This window comes from Panthera onca, chromosome D2 (assembly GCF_046562875.1).
Source record: "Panthera onca isolate mPanOnc1 chromosome D2, mPanOnc1 haplotype 2, whole genome shotgun sequence".
NCBI classification, from domain to species: Eukaryota; Metazoa; Chordata; class Mammalia; order Carnivora; family Felidae; genus Panthera; species Panthera onca.
Genome location: NC_138349.1, coordinates 43,810,924 through 43,831,611, shown reverse-complemented (window position 1 = coordinate 43,831,611; position 20,688 = coordinate 43,810,924). Strand labels below are relative to the sequence as shown.

The window sequence follows — 20,688 nt, the reverse complement described above, 5'->3', positions numbered from 1 at the left end:
CACACTTAGAAGGCACAGCCTATAGAACCTGTCCTCTGCCAAAGCAAGGGCGTGTACCCATATTCAAGCAAACAGCTTAGTTTCCAGGATGAAGGGAAAGAAAGTTACAGCAGTTCCAGATAAGACCGGGATCTGTGATTTCTGTGAGGCCTTTTTTTCCCTGTAAATGGCATAGTGCGTTGCTTCCTGGATCTGCCCCCTCCCTCCTCTCAGGCATGCCCCAACTAGAGGCAGCTCACGGTTCTGTAGGCATCATACAACGGAGAGCCTCTCAAAGAACCACTGGCAGTCGTACATTGACGACCTGAGGTCAGAGTGTTCCTTCTAAGTAGATACCCATCTGCCCAGGTAGGGGAGGGGGGATGCTTTCAGCCCAAGAGAGGCTGCAACACAGAGACTTAATATGCACTCTCCTCCCAACTCTGCCAGGAGCTGGATGAGTGAGCCTCTCTGAACTTCAGGATGTTAAATGAATGACCTCTAACAACTCTCGCCCTTCCAAATGGATTATCCTCAGTGCTGGGATGCCTGTGTTTACCAGTCAACTGGTGTTGCCCCTAAGCCTGGGTACCATGCCAGCTTTTTCATTTGGACACATCTGCTATTTTGGATTTTGGTGGACCAAGATAGCCTGTCCTTTGGGATTCCTCTCTAAGCTCCTTAGTCCTGCCCTCTTCACTCACCAGGATGTCACCTCACAGACATGTGTGGGTGATGGGCCCAAGGCACAGATGTCCTTAGGAACAGGAGCCCCAGTGAGCAGGCCACTGAGCTCACCAATGCTCCTCACTTTCACCTTGTCTGGTAAGGCCAAGACCCCTAGTCAAAGACTAAGATAAGTTTTCTGGCAGTAAAAGCAGGGTGTTGATGACAGACTTTTTTTCTCAAGGAAGCTGGCCAGGAGTTCAGATTGAGCACTTGGAAACTTGATCATGCCCAAGGGTCTAGAGTAGACCAGGCTCAAGAAGGGATGGACTCCCACCAGCAAATTACATGGGAAGCTTAATAGGCCAACACAAACTAGACACAATGTTTCACTTCTGGTGGAGGGTATCCATGTGCCTTTGCTTGGGCTAGAATACCCAGGCCTATAAAGCCCTCCTCCCCTCTTACCCCGGCCCTCCCCCTACCATTTGCTAGTATTAATTACCAGGAGGCTGATCTGGGGAGGATGGGGAGGAGGCAGGTCCCTTGCCTGCCCCAGCAGATAGCGTCTGCCCCCTCAGCCCATGTGCACATGAATATGCAGTCAATCTGCTTCTCTGACCACACTTTTTTTCAAGACCACATTGACTCTTCCCTCACTGACTTTTCCCACTGAAAGCCAATTTTAGAACTTCCTAAAACTTATAATAATAAGTAAGTACTGGGCCCTTCTTCGATCCAATTAATTATTCACTTAATTTTACATTACTGGGCCTATCTGGCTACCTCCTACTCACCCTTCAGGCCTTAGGTGCCCTCCCTGGCCTCCCGGTTCTGATTAGCTGTTTTCCTCTGCCCTCCTCCACTTCTAGAATAGCCTCTCCATTGTACTTACTTCCCTGTGCTGGCATTGCCTGCCTGCATCACAGTTCCCACCGAGACTATGCACCTTCATGAGATGGGACCACATACTTCCTCTTCGTCGTCCCCGGCTGGCATGGGACTAGTTGGGGTGGATGGAGGAGCATGTGCTGGTGTACAATCAGGGCTGAGGTCACGTGAGGAAGAACCAAGCTTGTGTTGGCTCTTGCCTCCTAAGAGAAGTTTATCCTCTAAGCCCCCCTTAGCTGACGGTGCCTACCTCTGGGAGAAGAGGTCCCTGTAGGGGCTGCCGTGCTGCAGGGCGATCCCGTAGCCCTTGCTGCTGACGCTGTTGCCAATGACAGTCACAGAGCAGTCATCATCTGTTAGGGCTGCGTACTCCACCACTGCCACATCCCACAAAAAGGCGTAGTTCCCCTTCTTTGCCTGAAAGACCAAAATCACCATGGAGTCAGGTAGGCCTGTATCAGTTTTGAGCACCGAGTAGCTCAGTGATGAAATTTGCAGGACCCTCCAATGCGATCCCCTGCCGACAAGCCAGCACAGCAAGCCACTGGCTTGCCACTCGCTGTGTTTAGACACAAAAGGCTGTGATGCTATCTCCAGTATGCTCCAGGAAAGCACACGTTACACAGAGAGGTAGGAAAGGTGAGTGGTAGGTGAGCTCTAAGGCTAGCCACCTGCTCACAATGGCAGGGACCTATTTCTCAGATTAGCAGGCTCACCTTCAAAAGTGCAGGAAGTCTGACCCAGGGAATTGAGATTTTCTGTTCAGAGATTTAGGGGGAGTGTAATAGCACCCAGTTAGTATTTCTACTTAGAACCTGGCTGAGCCCTGCTTAGGGTGAATGTGGAAGATGGCCCTAGATTTAGTGCCCTGAGTGGCTATGACTTAATATCTAAGTCATAAAAAATATCTATATATAAGTCATGAACTTGAACTTGCTATGCATAGGGAAGAACCCATAAAGTCAGAGTCCTGATTATTATGGTGCCAGGTTGCGTTTCTGCCACGTGCCTTCTACTGCCCACACAAGAGTGTCCCCACACATACGAACATGCACAAACACATACATACATGCGCAGACACACAGGCACACAAGCAAGAGTGCACACACACACACGCACAGCCACACACACACAGGAGGTTTCTATATCAATGCAGTGGTTGCAGATTATTTCATAAGGAATTTGCCCATGGCCATGCTGAAGTCCCACCCCATCACACCCATCCATAGAAGACCTTCAGTTATATCCTGAGCCTTAACTCTGACTTTGCCTGGAACTTGGACACTCAGGGGAAATGTGAGCTGCTCTGCTTTTTGGAAGGAGATGCAAACTAGACATTGTCACTTGGCCAACTTAAAATAGAGCATAATGTTCTTAATGTAGCCAAGTGCCTGGTTTTTATTCTAGAGTGAGCACACAGTTGTCTCTTTGCCACTTCTTCCCTCTTACCACAACTCACACTGGGTGCTGTAAGACCTCAGTCTGGGCTTGGTGGCAGGCCTGAAAGATCACAGACAAGAGATCAAGCTGCACGCTACAAGTTTTGTGGCATCATCATGGGCATTGTGCTGATCTCTTGCTTCAGGTGAGTCTTCATGTCCACTGAGACTTTCCAAAGAGTGCTATTGTTACTTAGGTGAAGGTAGTCAAGATTTTACTTCTTTTAGGACCCAAAGTGCCCATGGGCCAAAATGGCTCATTTTTTCTTCAGAAGTTTTCCATCAAAAGGATTTGTGAGCAGAGCATGGCGCCCCCCGGCACGAAGAGGCTGCTCCTGGCCATTCAACAATTTTTCCCAAAGACCTTGTAAGAAATGACACACGCACCTGTGCCACCCATGGACTTGTACCTCCGGGAGCAATCCAAATATTACATCAAAGCTGCATTCCATGGCCAAGCCAATTTCAGAAGTCCCTAAAGGACTTTGACCCAGGTTGCAAAATTACACTCATTTCTCTCCTTCCACATGGGAAGATAACAGTCTTTGAAATTTTTTCCTGCTGGCAAACAAGTTTTCTCTTGAAAAGATATAAATTTTCAACCTCTTAGTATCCAAGTTTCTCAGCAAAATGTTGACTTATGACCTAATATTTGGCTTTGGTCTCACTTTGGAGCATTTCACATCCACGCTCGCAATTCAACATGACAATCAGACATTGTTATTTGGACGGTTTCAAAAGGGCATGTCATGTTGAAGGAAGAATTAAGATCAGGTTCGTTTCCACCTTTCAAGTGATGTTCCAAGAAGGAAAAGGAAATAGACTGGCTCAGATTGAGTGGAAACCGACTGACAAAAACCTGGTGCAGCCATTCTATGGGGGTACTTAGCTTCCTTCAAGTCACAAGTGTTTGCGGCTCCGGTTTGGGCTCAGTGACAGGTGAGCGCAGCTGCAAGAAGGAAGCATTTATTGTCTTGCTGACCTAAGCCGAGAAGCCAGGAAACACATGGGTAGGATGCTGACAATGTCTCAGCTGCAAATCCCTTAACCAGGAAGGCTGTTGAGAAAAGAGGGGAGAGTAGTTCTTTCTTGAAGTGGCGAGTCTTCCCATTTTTAAACAGACACTGAAGTTACTATTATGTTTATGTCTGCTTCAAGGAGCATGTGGCCAGTCCCTAATATACTTGACAATGCCTGAACAGGGGGTCTGGAGAGACTAATGTGCCCCATCTTGTTTGTGGACCACATCAGAGGCTCCAGATGCATTGGGCTCTAGCCTTATGAAAATACTCTCCATCCCCAACATCTCTGCCCCAATTCCTCAGCATCCCAGAGCTTCCTATGTCCTCCTCTTAGCCCCATGCTGAGTAAAATGTAGCATCAGATCCCTCCCTGTGCCTCCCAAGTCTGTTAGGCTCCAGGGAAATTTTCTGGACCTTGTAGATATCTCCCCATCTTCCTGGTGTGTCACAGACCCTGTGTAACACAGAAGTCTTCTTAGGCCTGGCCATGCTCTCAGGAATATTCAGATACCAACTATAAGAAGCCCAAACACACTACCCATCATGGTTATGTCCCCTTTATATAGACGTTCTTGTCTCCATGAAGAATGAGCTCCACACACACACCTGCCCCAAATTTGAAGACATGTTTCTCCCTAATAGGGCCCAAACCAGCTTTCCATGGTTTGTAGAAAACCACAATTTGTGGAAAACTACAATCTGTGCTGCTTATCCACAAATCTTGGTGTGTGTGTGTGTGTGTGTGTGTGTATACACAGAAATATATGTATATGCATAAGCATATATATACACAAAATTAAAGTAGTATAAAACAATAGGATAGATACAGTATTATTATTGTTCTGTATACATGTGAAATGTAATATGCCAAAAGATGGATAGGATTATTACATAATGGAGTGGTATTAGTGATTCTTAGGACAAGCTGGTTAAAGGTTTTTCTTTAATCTTGTTACACAATCTATGTTATCACACACTATACAGGCACCAAGTCTGATCTCCGTTCCCCTGTGTGCTCTTGCCCATCAATACAACACAGAGGCCTGGCAGAGCTCTCCAATTTCCCGGCTATTACCCAAATACAGCCCTTATTTCCCTGGGATGCATCTAAACATTTTGCTTTGTTTCATTCTCCCCTTTCCCTAAAAGGGAAAGAAAAGGCAATTGGTTTAAACATAAAAAATGAAAAGATGTGAAGATTCAGGGATAGAAGGAAAAGAACAGCTTTGATATTAGACAAAGTCAAAGGCATCTGAGCATCCATCCCCAGGAAGTCAGGATAGCAGCAGGTAGCAGGCCACCCCTGACATATCTCCCTGTAAGTACCTTAGCAAACAGGATCCAAGCCCTTCCCTGAAGTCCACTCTGTGCCCAGTCCACATGTACGCTGGAGTACAACGAATGGAAAGGGATGGAGATATGAGGGTGCCTGGCCCCAGCATTTAGAGCATCCTCCCTAACATTTGGGGGAATGTGATCAGCCTCTATGGCTGGAGGAAGGTTGGGCACAATAAACAAAGCCACGAGTGAGCTGGGATATTGGAGGACTCCCTCTCCATTGCTCCACACCAATAATAAAATGAGATTGCATTGCCTTTCATTGCACAGCTGATTCTGCCCTTCACAGAACTCACTTGGAGCACAAACTTCCAGAGACAACAGCCTTTGAGGCAAGAACTTCATTATGCTCTTCTATTCCATTCTAACTGCTTTTGGAAAGGGGCAAGCGACCACATTGTTCCCCCAAACAAGAATGCTGGGACTGCAAACAGCGAACACAAATGTTATTGGAAAGAAAGTGCTGAAGGAAATCAGGTGTCTACAGTGCCAGCTACAGGGAAGGTGCAGAGCACCTGCTGGGTGCCGGGACTTTCAGAGCCCTGATTCCTTTGCCATCCCTGGTATAATTCTAAAGGGCAGAACATCCATCCCCTTTGACAGATGAAGGAGAAACAAAGTGAGTTGTCCCAAACAGACCCAGATCATGAAAGGCAGAGCCAGGTTAAGGTAAGCTAGCACTCTGGCTCCAAAGAAGGCTGTGCTGTCCCCTCTGCCCTGCTTGGACCCATGAAGGAAGGGCTGGGGAAGTTGGTCCTGGTGTCCTTGCCCTCTGAGCACTTCCCAGGGCAGTGCTGCTGGTGACAGAACACACTGAGATGGCAATGACTGTCTTTCTCCAGCTTTGGAAACGTGGTGGCTTGTGGAACTGCTGAACCCCTGTGAAATGGAGGTCACGGGCCACACTGTCTCTGGATGGGGTTGTCAGGATATCAGGGACTCCTTGGACACTTGATGCATCCTCATGTGCATTCGCCATCTGGAGGCACACCTAGTGCCTCTCCCAGAGCCCACTTTCACCCAAAGCAGAGCTTGGCCCTCTCAGGTGTCCCAAGTGTTAGCTCCCATGGTCATTTCATGAACTGGCAATGCATTGCCATGCACAGCCTGAACCCTGGCTACAGTGACACCTGCACCAAATTACAAGATGCACAGTGAAAACCCAGACCATCTGTGGAGAAAAGGACAATTTTACAGTCTGCCGGTAGGAATGTGGGCTGGCACGATATTTCTGGAAAGGCAATTTGGTGGGGAGACTCAAACGCTCTTAAAATGTGCATATACAGCAATTCCACCCTTAGGGATCTATCCTAAGGAATTATTCAGTTTCTGAAAAGATGTTTGTACAAAGATTTTCAGAGTAACACTGTTTAAACTAGAAACAATTGGAAATAATCTAAATGTTCAAAACTTAAGAATCAACTGGGCAAATGACAGTATTAAATGATGGAATATTATATTACCATTACCATGGAGTCTTAAAGAGAGCAATGATCACTAAGGGAAACAATTGTCTGTGGCAAACAAGGGCTAGCCTGGATCTGGCTCCAACAGTATGGATTTGAATCCCAGCTCCACTGCTTTCTGACTGTGTGAGTGCAGGCAAGTTGCTTAACATCTCTGGGCCTCAGTTCTCATGGACGCAAAATGGTCCATTGCTCAGAGTTCTGATGAGGATTAAATCCCTCGATAAATGTGACATGCTTAGAACCTTGCCTGGCATATAGTAGATGCTAAATACATGAGAACCAGTATTATGCTGTTTAGTGAAAAAGAATCTGTTACACTGGAGTATTTGCACTGTGATATCCTTTTTAAATCATCATGTAAAAATAATGTTTTTATGTTTATGAAGAAATGAAACCAAGCACCAAATACCAACATGGTCATCTTGGGGTGATGCCACCATGGGTGACTTCTGTTGGTTTCTTTTAATCTGCTGTGTTGCCCATGTTTTCTACAGCTTGGCAAGCATCTCTCCTGTGACCGCACTGTCCCAGAGGGGAATTTTAGTGATTCAGCCCCCCTCCTGAGCACAGTGTAGTGAAAAGAGAAGAGTTGTAGACAAAGACAAGTGCAGGGCTACACCCCCAGCTCTTCCAGGAACCAACAATCTTGGGGACCAATAGTTGTTTCCTAGAGACCTATTCTGACTGTGAAATTACAAGACACAATGCACTGTGCCTGGCAATAGTGAGGGCTCGATTCAAGCTCTCTCTCTTCCCTTCTGCAGTCCCCAGCTTGATTCAGGAGACCGATCTGTCAGCTGTTATGGGAACATCTATCTTCCCACACCACCCCCCCACATCCATTCCTCCACCTTGACCAAGTCAGCAACATGCTCTGTGGGAGTCTGTGGTATGTGTATGGGTGTGTGTAAGTATGAGTACATAAATGTATGCAAATGTGTGTGTATGTGTGTGTGTGTGTGTGTGTGTGTGTGTGCGCATGCATGCATGCGTGCATAAGTACCACAGACCCCAGGGAAGCAGGAGAGAAGTAAACTCAGGTACCAAGTGCCTGGAGAACCACAAAGAGTTTAAGATAAACAGACTAACAGCAGGTAAGGAGCCTACCTCTCCTGGTCTCTCAGAACAATGGACAGATCGTCCAAAATGACATGCACATGTAGGGCAGACAATCAACAGGACTCTCAGAGGTGTTCACAAGCTAATCTCAGGTGGCTGTAAAGAAACCTGCCACCCATGAAGTGAGAGATAATGACCATTTACCTAGACCAGCCCCCAGAACAGGAAAAGCAGGAAAACCAGGGAAGGCTCCATGGGAGGGGGAAATGGCAATATAACACTCCCACAATTAGTGCAATGGCTGCTCTTCTGAAGTGTCCACGGGGCACAAAGTCAATTTGGCTCCTGTCTTCAGACCAGAGTGAACAGGATGGAGCTGGACAATGAGATAACACAATCAAAGCGGCAGCAAGGCCATCTGGTATGGGGATGTCCTGAGTGTGTGTGTGTCTGTGGACATGAGTGCAGGTGTGAGGGCAAACACGCAAGTTTGTCATGGTGGTCGAAGTGAGGCTGCCCATTACCTGAGGGACAAGACTGGGATAAGGGAAATGTCATAAGGCTACAGCAGCAGAAAATGGCTTCTGATGGCCAGGCATTAGGCCTGCAAGATTTCTGCAATGATTGCCTGTCCCATCCTAGTATTCTTGTATCCTAGAGTAACAAAGTCAGTGGCAAGGAGCTCACCAAGGGGTAGAGAGAATGGCAAGTAATTCCTCAAGCCACCAATGCCCTTACTCTTACATTGTCTTTTCTTTGATTCTTTAACTTCCTTTATAGAATTTTTAGCTCCATTTCATAAAGACAAAGGCCTGATATGTCAATGATAGCAAAGGTTTGGACACGGGCAGATCAGGCCTTCCCCTAGTGTTCTTGGCCAGTCACCTGAAATCTGAGCCTACATAACCTCATCTAGAAGGTAGAAATAGCAAGCCCACACAGGCTCATCACAGGAGGAGACAGCATGGAAAGTGTCTGATGCATAGAAGGAACTCAAACAATAAGACGCTGTCCTCATGATCATGATAATCATCATCAGCATCATCCTTATAGCTTAAAGCTTGGACCCCCATCAGCCTGGTAAATTAGAAAGACTGTTAGCCTGGGTCACAGTCTTGGCCCGGTTACTGACTCACTACTGATTTGTAAATATGGAAGATGAGCCCAGATGGTCCTTCAGGTCTTCTCCTGCTTTAACATCCTCAAAGTGTATGATGTAGACCAGTGGGTCTCAAAGTATGTTCCCTGGACCAGCAGTATCAGCATCACTGGAGAACTTAATAAGAAATGTAAATTCTCAGGCTTCATGTCAGATCCACTGAATAAGAGACTCTGGGAGTGGAGCTCAACCATCTAATAATCTCTCTAGGTGGTGCTGATGTGTGCTCAAGTTGAGAGATCCAACAATACAGACCTTTGTGTCCATTAATTTCTGACCCTCTCTTGAGAGCAGGTCTAGAAAGGGGGAGAGTATTAATGGCTCTAGGGTCTTGGGTTGGGGCACTAAATGGAGGAGCAGAAGTCATGGAGTCAAGAGACCAAGACTATTGAAAATAAACACTAAAGGAAAGTTATGTTTTACATCTTCTTCCTGCAAAGTGCTCTACTTGGGTCTTTCTCATACATTCTCTTCTTAGAAAGTTCAGAATAAACTTCTACAGCACAGACTGTGTCAATTTCCCAAGAGGATCAAGGCTCAAAACGGACTATGCCCAAGACCACAGAATCAGCTATTGACAGAGATTGAATGTCTCTCCAGGTCTCCTGGACTGCAAATGGCCTTCCACTCTCCCATATCAAAAGTTCAACATCTAAGTAGCCCCAAAGAGTCACACAGAGCCCCCTGAGCAGCTGTCTCTGGTATCATACTGATTTTTTTTCTCTTCTGCTACCAAATTTTTGCCAAGCTTTTGTTAATGATGTTCAGCCTCCAGCACCTGACTCTACGGAAGCTTTATGGTTGCATTCCCTTTTTGCACCTCTAACACTTTGGGACAGACAGTCTTATTTAGTGAATCAAGTATCGTCTTAGTGGAAGGAGGTTTCTCACATCTCCAAGGGAGATGGAGCTGGTTCAGTACAAAGGAAAGATAAAAGTCCTAACTTGGAAGAATCAATGGCTTCTTCCTCAAAGTCTAAAACTGCACACCATCAGCAAAACCAGGGGCCATAAACAACCTTCCCAGCAGGGCAAAGGGACACATTGATTTTCAATGATTTGTCAAAACTTTAAATTGTCCAAAGACCATGATAAACAACAATCTAATCTGAGTTCTTCCATGGGAAAGATTAAGAATGATCTAAAAGAAAGAGTAAATTGGTTTGCTTAGATACAAAATAGATTACAAAGAGAAAATACAGAATGAAAAATGTTATCCTGGGGAAGGGAAACAACTTAAGAATATATGAATTCAGGCAGCATAGAGGACAGGCATCCATGTGGTCAAACATTCTCTGAAGAAGCATAGGGATAGGGCCATGCAGCTACTCCCTGCGCATGCATGAGTGCATGTGTTCACATGCACACACACCCACACAAAGGAATGTAAGCCCCATGGCCATGCGTGTCCTGTTCATTGCCCTAGCATGATGTCTGGTATACAGTTGGTGCTGAATAAATATGTGTAAAGTGACTAATGAAGAACTGAAGGCATGAATGCAATGATATGGGGAAGCCTGGGGTCTTGAATCAAAGCAAGCTGGGCTGGATATGTCCTGAACGCCCTTCCAGATTTCTCCTTCACCCTTATCCATCCCGTTCTCTCCTCCACAGGCTGACCTTCCTGGACAAAGGCAGGAATGCCTATCAAAAGGCATTCCTCGGCCTCTGGCTAAGAGTCACTTTCTAAGATTCAGGTCTAAATCAAATATTAATACTAATAAAGCAACAATCATAACAATAAGCACCACTTGTTCAAGTGCACGTTCTCAAACTTAAGAGGGCATGAGAATCATCTGGAAGGAATGTTAGAATACAGACAACTAGTCTCCACCCTGCTTCCCTCTCTCAACTTCTGATTTACTGGGTATAAGGAGGACTTAAAGATTTCATTTCTAACATGTCCCAGATGATGCTGACATTGCTGGTCCAAGGACCACACTTGGAGAATGACAGTGTTAAAAGACACCCTACAAGGCACTGCACCAAACCCTTACATCACTTCTAATCTTTATAACTCTGGGAAGACCCAGGAGTATTAATCCTGTATTTCAGAGGAGGTAACTTTGTCCGGGAATTATCTTACAAAGGTCTCGCCTCTGGCACAAAAGGGATGTAAGAACCAAACCCAGTTTTTGTTAACTCAAACCCCTCACTCTCCTCGCCTCATTCATGCTGCTTTAACTGAGCACTTGACTTCTTGGAGACAAAGTTCAAATGAGACCCATGAAACCACACCCTGAGGCCAAGGTGACTTTGACATCTGCGGCCACTTCCCCCCTCTCTGTTTCTTTAGCCATAAAAGGTTGTTGGGAACTAGCAACTCAGACTGTGCCAGAAGGAGAGAAAAGTAGTAAAACTGTGTGTGATCACAATTAATATTAAAGACTACCCCTGAAAGTGTTGGGAGGCCATCTCTGTGGGTTTAATGTTGAAGAGTCTCATTGCTAACCCCATTTGCGGCTTAAGTATTCCTTTATGGCCTTTGCTGAAATGTCAGCCTTGAGAGAAATACCTCACACAATAGTCTGAAAGCACTTTGAGGAGCTACGAAAGAGGTCACATTCTGACCAAAAAGATTGAAATGGAGTCCTATCTCTCACAGAACAAACTCTGAGCTCTACCTGGCAGGATGTACAGCTTTGTAAAGTCAAAGAATCAGAAAGATTCACCACCAGAGGGGACTGGCGGGGGCACTGGGTGAATAGGAGCCTGCCACATGGCCCAGGGACAACCAGCCCTTACTAGAAAGCACTGTGATCACTTCTCATCACTTCTCGCATAACTAAGCTGAGGTCTGAGATATGGGCTGTACAGAATGAATCCAAGACCTCTTCCATATGAGGATTCTTCAAATACTAGAGATAGCCAATTTCACAGCTCAGGGTTTTCTTTACCAGGCTCTACACCATTTCTGGTTCCTTTATCTGATTCTTGAGAGGCATGATCTTCAGGGCTTTTACTGCTCTCATTACTGTCCCTGATTTAAGGTCATCTACCCCTCATCACTCTCTCTCTGTCCATCTCTGTGTTTGTGTGTGTATGCTCTCTCTCTCACACACTAAAATTTTAAAATGTCAGGTTCAAAGCCAATCTTAATACCTTTATATTGGAAGGTAAAGAGACGCCTCATTAGAGCTACCCATCCCAGGGGAAACCACTACTTCTACCCAAATAGGTTTTATATTATTTATGATGCTAGGGATGATGTGATGGTAATAACAGTAGTAACAATAATGAACTTGTGGATGGTAGAAAGAGTCTGATAATCTCTTGACAAACTGTTTAACCTTTTTTGTGTTTTGCATTCCTCATTTGCAAAATGAAAATATCACAAAACGCCATCAATGGTGAAGACAGAGTACATAAGCACCATGCCACATGGAATAGTTTCTTTATAACTGTTATTTTCTTCCCTCCCTTTCTCCCTTTGTTTCTGCACAAACAACATTATACCAACAGAGCGGAAATAAAAATAAGCTAAACAAAAATTGCCAATGATCTGGCTGATGCAATAAATCAAAATTGTTTTCATTAGCAATCGCTTCTTGATTTGGAATCAAATAACAAAACAATTCAAAATGTAAAAAAAAAACTTAAATCATAAAACCCAGAGCAATAATACTCAGTGGAACAAACAGAATGGAATCAGCCCACATTTACAGCCAGCACGAAGGTGAAGTGCATCAGACCTGGGTACAAAGCAAATTACGGGGCAGAGCAAATCTGAAAAATAAAATCAGATTTAAGGGGAGTGAACATCCTCCCACCCTCTAATGAGGAGCATGAAAATAATCAAAGTTAGCATGATGGCACAGATATTGGTTTGATTCCAGAGCTTACCCTACCAAATTATTAAAACTGCAAAAGAAAGTAATTGAAGAATTCATAACGAGATTTGCTTGGCAATGCTCAAAACCCAAAGCAAAGTAATTTAATAAGGGAGGCACACTGGGGGCTTTCCTTGATCTTTGGACTGTATTATCCCAAACCAATCATCATCAAACAGAATTAAGCAGCAGGGTGTTATGAAGGGACCAACTTAGTCAATTGTATAGGAACCTGCTCCAGGAGACTGGCTAAGTCCCACTGCCCTCTGTGCCCCTCCTCACCCCCTTCCTGCCCTCTCTGCAACTGGGTACCAGCAATCCTCCTCATTTATGTTGAAGAAAGATGCACATGCCTACATTTCTGCACACTCTCATTTGTTACTCATCGAACATTTGTTTGATTTAAAAAGGATAAAAGGCTATGGATGTCCATGTGCTTTGCTGCTATGCCTACCTCTGCTCTAGGCCCTGGGAACAGACGAATGAATAAGAGACAGCCCTGACTCTAAGGAGCCTCTGAATCTAGCGGGGGATATGACAAAGCAGGGCACTAAAGATGGGGTGGCATCTGATGAAGCTGTGCTCTAGTATGCACAATGTGATAAGGAAGCCCCTGGCCCTGCCTGGAGGAAGGAGGAGCTGGGGGTGGGGTGGAGGGCCAGGGACTCAGGAAGAGTGAATGCTTCTGCTAAGGCTGGAGGAATAACTAGGAACCAGCCTGGCCAGCCAAGAAAGGGAATGATGTTCCAAGCATCAAGTACCATGGTGGTGTACCAGGAAAGGGAGAGAGACAGGAAGTGCTCAGGTTTCCAGGTGAGTGGAAGGCAGGAGCCAGTTTTACTCTGATCATGCTTCTCCTTCCATTTCTGCAAGATGCCACAGATAATGATACAGGTGCTGGAGTGAGAAAAATACTGAGCTCAAATCCTGGGTCCCAAACTGACTCAAGACTGATTTTCAGGAAGTGCCTTGCCCTTGTCAAACTTTAGTTTTCTCATTAATAAACAGGTTGTGTTGAAGAACAAGTGAGCTAAAGCATGGCGGAAACTTAACTCCACACCTCAGTCATCCTAAGTCTCTCTAATGGTAGCCATCATGGTTATATTAATCTCTGGATTAACATTGACCCCAGACCCAATGTTAGGAAGGAAATCCCTGGATAAAGTAAGAAAGGAAACAAAACTCTTTTATTTTATGAATAACATATGTGCAAAATAAGCCTTTGCCTTCATTTTGACCTTACATCAATTCTCACTCAATTTTAGGAGGAAAGTATCAAGCCCACTTTTATATATTAACCAAACTCAGCAATAGTAAATGAGTTAATGTATGATTAATGTAATGAATGAATGCATGAATGAATAAGAAACAAAATAGTTCAAATAATAAATTGTTGCAGAAATAACACATCTTGGAAGGGGTTTATATGTGTATCAATCTGATTATTAAATAAAGGTAGATGTCTAAGCATGATCTTAAGTCTAAGCAGGATCTTAATTTTCTCAAACCCACCAAAATACATGGATCATTGATGGCAATACCTCATGTGTACCAAGGGTGTGTGTGGGGAGAATGAGTTGAAAAGGAAATGATTTCTTCTTCATTTGAGTTCCCAGAGATAATAAAGCAAAATAAAGCAAAAATACATATGTACCTATATAAAAAGAAAAAGAAAGGGGAAAAAATCACAATAGAGAACATGAGAAAAATAGAAAAATACCAATTTGTAAAAAGATTCTTCCTACCAAAGACAAATCCACGAGGATTTGATGGGGAAAAAAACGTGAAACCTGAGTATTCTTTTGATTCCAAATATAAGAATGTAATTCAAAGCTTTACTTTTGGCAATACTCAGCAATATTTTGTCAAGAGCTTTCAATGTTTATATCCTTTTTTAATAATGTAATTCTACTTTTGAGAATTTGACCTGAAGGGATAAATGTAGTAACTGAAAAAACATTTTACATGAAGGTGTTCATTATAATGCTATTTATATTTGTGAAAAATTAGAAATGGCCCAAATGATAATCAAGAAGAAAATGTTTAAATAAGTTATTTTACATCTATTTGATGAAATATTAATTTGCCACTAAAATAATTTTTATAAAGTTTTATAACAATATTAGAAAAACAGGATAAAATATATTTTCTAAAACATCATAATTATATACAATTTTTGTACAGATTCAAAAAAGACTAGACAGAAATGTACACAAGAATTCCTAGAGCCTTATTTAGGTGATGAGAAAAGTTTGGTTGGTTCTTTTCTGCTTATTTTTAAAAACATTCTAAGCTTTTCTTAATGGTGATATATTTAAATTATAAATGTATATTTATATATAAGATTTCCTCTTAAAGCCTCATTACTTTAAATGTTGGCATGGATTGGAGGATATTTAACTTTAGTGCACTTGGAGTTGGGTTGGGCCACAGAGTTAAAGCAGGTGAATGAAGAAGGCTCAAGTATATTGCATGGCCAAGACAGTTAGGACTAAGGCTGAGACCCCAGGAGGGGGTTCTTTAGACAGCAACTGTTCAGCAGGGAAAACACCACTGCCTTCATTCTTCTACAAGGAAACTATACATTCAGTAGAAATAAAAATGCACTTCGTTTACATGGCATTTAACTGTCTTTTTTGCCTCTCTGGTTTTCCTTCTTTTTCCATGTATTTAATTTTCTGCTAACCAATTTTCTCTCACGTTCTCACACTTGTATTGTCAAAACTGAAAAGGAATTGAGGCGTTTGGATTGCAAAATGTGTGTTCACAACAGGACTACCTTAGGAAGCTTTCCTCAACTTCACTAAACAGAATACATCCCTGCTTTCCGTCCCCATAGCCTTTCCCACATTAAATCACAGCCATTTGCTGTCTTCCAGAACTCAATAGGGATACCTTAAAGAAAAAGACTAAAAGTCTCACACTTCATATTTTGAGCTTAATGAAAATGCAATACATAAATACCATGGGATGCAGCTAAAACAGTGAGCAGAGGCAAATTTACAGTTTTAAATGTTTATATTAGGAAAGAAAATGAGCAAAATTCAATGGCCTAAGTCTCAACATTAAAAAGCAAAAATAAGTAAGAGCAAATTAAAACCAAAGTGACTAGAGGAAAAAAATTTTTTTTAATTAAAAAATTTTTTATTTTAGAGAGAGAGGGAGAGAGCACAAGCAGGGGAGGGGCCAAAGGGGAGTGAGAGAGAATCTTAAGCAGGCTCCATGCTCAGCACAGAGCCCAATGAGGGGCTTGATCCCACAACCCTGGGATCATGACCTGAGCCAAAATCAAGAGTTAGACGTTCAACCGACTGAGTCACTCAGGCACCATTAGAAGAAAAAAAAAACTTAAAAAAAATCTGAAGTCAATAAACCATAACAACAGAGAAAATTCAATAAAGTCAAAAGTTGGTGTTTTGAAAGGAAAAACTATGTTTGTGGATTAGAGGAGCCAATATTGTGAAGATATCAATTTTCCTCCAAATGATCTATAGATTCAGTGCCATAGCTATCAAAATCTCAGGCATTTTTGAAGAAATTTGACAAGATGATTCTAAAGTTTAAGTGGAAATGGAAAAGATCTATGAATACTCTTGTAAGAGAAAAGGTTGCAGGACTTATACTACCTGATTTAAGGAGTTATTAGAATTATTATAAAGCTACTGTAATCAAGACAGTTTTGTATCAGCATAAGAATAGATATATAGATCAATGGAACAGAATAAAGAATCCAGAAATAGGCCAACAAATATATGGCCAGTTGATTTTCAGTCAACATATCTATTTGTTAAGTAAACACACACTTTGTTTTTGTCTTTAAAATAAATGCTAGGTCAATGGGACGCATATATGGGGAGGAAAAGTGGACCTGGACCACTTCTTTATTCCACACACAAAAAACTACCTTGAGATGCAACATAAATGTAAAACACAAATATATGACATAAATGTAAAAACTAGAAGAAAACATGCAACTTTAAGGTAGGAAACTTTCTCAGACTAGAAACAAGAAGCATTAAACCATGAAACAAAAAGCCCTGCTCTATGGGGTTTTATCAAAATTTTAAAATTCTATTCCTTGGGGTGCCTGGGTGGCTCAGTCAGTTAAGCATCCAACTCTTGATTTTGGCTCAAGTCATGATCTCATGGTTTGTAAGATAGAGCCCTGCATCAGGCTTCATGCTGAGCATGGGGACTGCTTGGGATTTTCTCTCTCTCCCTCTCTCTCTCTCTCTGCTCCCCTCAAGATAAATAAATAAATAAACATTTTAAAAAAATCCTATTCCTTAAAAAACACCATTAAAAAAATGAATGGGTAAGTTACAGACTGGAACTTGATATTTGATCCTTAGTATTTGATCAAGGACTTACATCTAGAATATATTGAAAACTCATCTAAATCTATAATGAAAAGATGCAGTGCCCAGTAAAAATTGACAAAGACTTGAGCATACACTCCCTGAAAGAAGCTATGTGGATGGCCAATAAGCATGTGAAAGAGTGCCAGATACCATTAGCCACCATAAGAATGCCAATTAAAGGATGGGATACCCTTCACCAAGTCCACATTTTTGCCATAAGCATCTTTGCTATAGATATCTTTGTTGCAAGCATTTCTGCCACATAACTAGTTGGTCATGAGTCACTTTTGCCATAAAAGATAAAAGAATGAAAAAGAAAAGAGGGGCATTAAAAAGCACACAATGAAACATGAAAAAAATAAAATTATTAAGCAGATCCCAATTTTCCAAAAACTAGGGTGCATATTTGCAACTGAGCTTTGCATTGCATTGTGAGAGCCTTTTGCACTGTTGTTTGTTCTTGGCATATTGACACATGTCCACTGATAGATGCTCCAAACTTCTATGGAAAATGTGATAGGCCAATGCTGTAATGCATTTGTAACTAAATTTTGTCATTGTTTTAGCTGATCTGTCATCATTTTCTAGTGTAGTCTAGTGTGCAATCTGGCTTTACCACTCTCTTATTTCACACTACCAGTAAGTTTTATCACTTTACTTTCTATCAAGTCAACATACAGAGTTGTCATCATCCTCTATTTTAAGACCACCATCTCTATGTGTTACTGCATAGACCACTTTGAGGGCTAGCTGAGATTTATATAGATCATTATGAGGACTAGCTAAAATTTATATAATATAAAAATGGAAAATTTTTCAATGGAGAAATGAAAGCGGACTGTCAACTGGTTATTTTATCTTTTATGGCAAAATTGCCTGATGGCCAACTAGTTATTCAGCCAAAATGTTTGCAGTGAAAATTCTTGCAGCCAGATGCCTGCAGCAGAACTACCTCGGACCATCCTTCACACCTACTAAATTGTCTACAGTCAAAAAGGCTACAACACTAAATGCTGGTTAGGATGTACAGCAACTGGAGCTTACAAGTATATAAGTCAGGTATTACTAGTGGGAGTAGAAAATAGAATAACCACGTTGGAGGTGGTTAGGCAGTTCCTTACAGAGGTAAACACACATCTGCTCCATGATCCAGGAATTCTACTCTTTTGTATTTGGTAAAGAAAGATGGAAACATTTCTCTACAAAAATCTCTGTATAAAAACGATCATACAGTCTCATTCTTATTAGCCCCAAATTGGCAATGTATGTCAGCTGAAGGATGAACAAATACAATGAGGTTTGTTCATACAATGGAATACTATTCAAAACGAAGAAAGAAAAAGAAGTATCCGGAATTGCACAGTTAAACCTCACTGCTGCTTCACTGAGGAAAGAAACTGAACACAAATACACACATTGTACACTATTCTATTTATATAAATTACAAGAACAGGTAAATCTAATCTGTGTTACCAGAAAGTTGTAAGTGGTTGCTTCTGGGGGTAGGGAGAAGTATCCAGAAAGTGACACGAGGAAACTTCCCCAGGTGATGGAGAGTTTCTATAGCTTCTTTTGGGTGGTGATTACACAGTTGTATACAATTGTCTAAACCCATGAAACAAATACTTAGCATGTCTGCATTTTACCGTATGTCTTGTTAGAAGACTACATTCTATTTGTCTTTGTATTTTTATTATCTTCTTTTCCTAATACACAGTTTGCTGAGGTCTACTGAATGTCAACCTTATGCTTCCATGACAGACACTTTCTGCTGTATGAATTGGTAAGCTCACAGCTAATCTGGGCAGGCTCTTCTCAGTCTCACAGACAGCTCCGAGAGGTGAATTCACTTGACCAAAGGCAAGCCACAGATTCAATTAAGTCAAAAGTGGAACTTAAATTCACCTCTCCAAACTTCTAGGCAGAAGCTATTCAAACTACATTTCTTGAATGGATGAATAAGTGAATAAATGAATGAATAAAGAGACTACCCAACTTGAAAAACGGATATAGTGCCTTTTGAGCAAGCATAAAAGCTATAGAGATGAATAGTTATCCAGTACGAGTTCTCAGAAGGAAGAGGTATATAGAATCCCTGGTCTACATTGACTCGGAAGCAGAGAAAGAACAAAATATGTGTCTTAGAGTATGCCTATAAGACCCATGGCTGCTGCGGAGAGTATGTTGTTCCTTTCATTACACAGGGCTACCTAGTTTGTACCAATCCCTTTACCAGGAGTCAGATCTGCATCGAGAGTTCCTTTCATCAACTTGACCAAAACTTCCTGATCACTGCACCTAGCATCCCCCAAATACAAAGGAGTATCATTCCTTAGAAGCTTCTTTCCCCTCCTCAGTAGGAACTTCCAGCATGCCATGGAACCAGGATGCTTCCTCACTTTGCTCCCTCCAAATGAAGAGCACTGTGGGCCACCAAAGTTCCTTGACCTCCCCTGGAATGCTGCAGTCTTTCTGGAGACCTCAAGAAGGACTTTCCTGTCACAGGGTATGGTCTCAGACCCTGTCCTTTTCTTCCATGGGGTACAGTCCCTGACATTGAGCAGGGAGTACGTGCAATGGGAGCAGCCCTTGTCATAGAGCAGTGAGCAAGGGGAAGGGATAAGATTCAGGTGCTAATGGGTGATACCCAATCTGGTCCAGGGTAAGCATTAGATCAGCATGGAAATAAATAAGATTTGTGGGCCTGTTTTCTTCCTGAATTTGCATTCACACTTTATGACCTCAACGATATTTACTGAGTGGAAAAAACCACCTTCTGTGACAACTGCTGGACTCAAAAGCTACTTCCCTCTGAAAAATACTATCTCTAGCCACAGGGTCTGAAACAAGCTACTTGTCTATCTATTCAAAGAGCTTGATGAGCAGTGAAGATTGACATTTGAACCATAAACACTGTATTCTATTTGACAGTGTTATTAAATATTAGGTCTGATTTATGGAAAGGCTTAATAAATTGACAGTCCAGGTCAGCCCTGGCTCTGCACCGAAATTGGGTTATGCTGGATGTTACTTGATAGTGTTGATCAAACTAAAGGAAAAAAAATCCACTAACAACATTCAAGTCTGATTTCTTGTGACAAAGTTATTACCATATAAATTTGAACCACTTGTTAGCCCAATTCTGCATCTCAAAATTTCTCTAATTGATATTCTTAGTAGTTTGGAAATCAAAAGATAAATCCAGAGACTTAGAAAACCTTTGCTAGGGCTTGGAAGGACAGTAAGGCCTTTAAAAATGAATGTCAGGTAAACGTCTTGTTACTTTAGTGTAAAAGAGGAAGGGAAATAAAAGCATGAGTAAAGAGTATGCAAGGGGAAGAGACACACTGAGATACAGAAATGGGAATGTCACCCCATGGGAAGCAAGGTTGGAGTGAGTCTTGGCTTGGATTGTGCCATGGCTTACTCAGGTCCATGTGACTTTGAGCAAGCCACTTCATCCCTCTGTGAGGGG

The 20,688-nt window shown here is 42.4% G+C and overlaps 1 protein-coding gene across 2 annotated transcripts in view; it reads right to left on the bottom strand.

The window, feature by feature from the left end:
• GRID1 (glutamate ionotropic receptor delta type subunit 1) overlaps window positions 1–20,688 on the bottom strand; it is a 696,363-nt gene that overhangs the window by 16,677 nt on the left and 658,998 nt on the right. For both annotated transcript variants that reach the window (XM_060642293.3, XM_060642294.3), the window contains exon 14: window positions 1,787–1,953. In XM_060642293.3, the coding sequence (XP_060498276.1) occupies window positions 1,787–1,953 (167 nt within the window). The remainder of the gene's footprint in view (window positions 1–1,786; window positions 1,954–20,688) is intronic.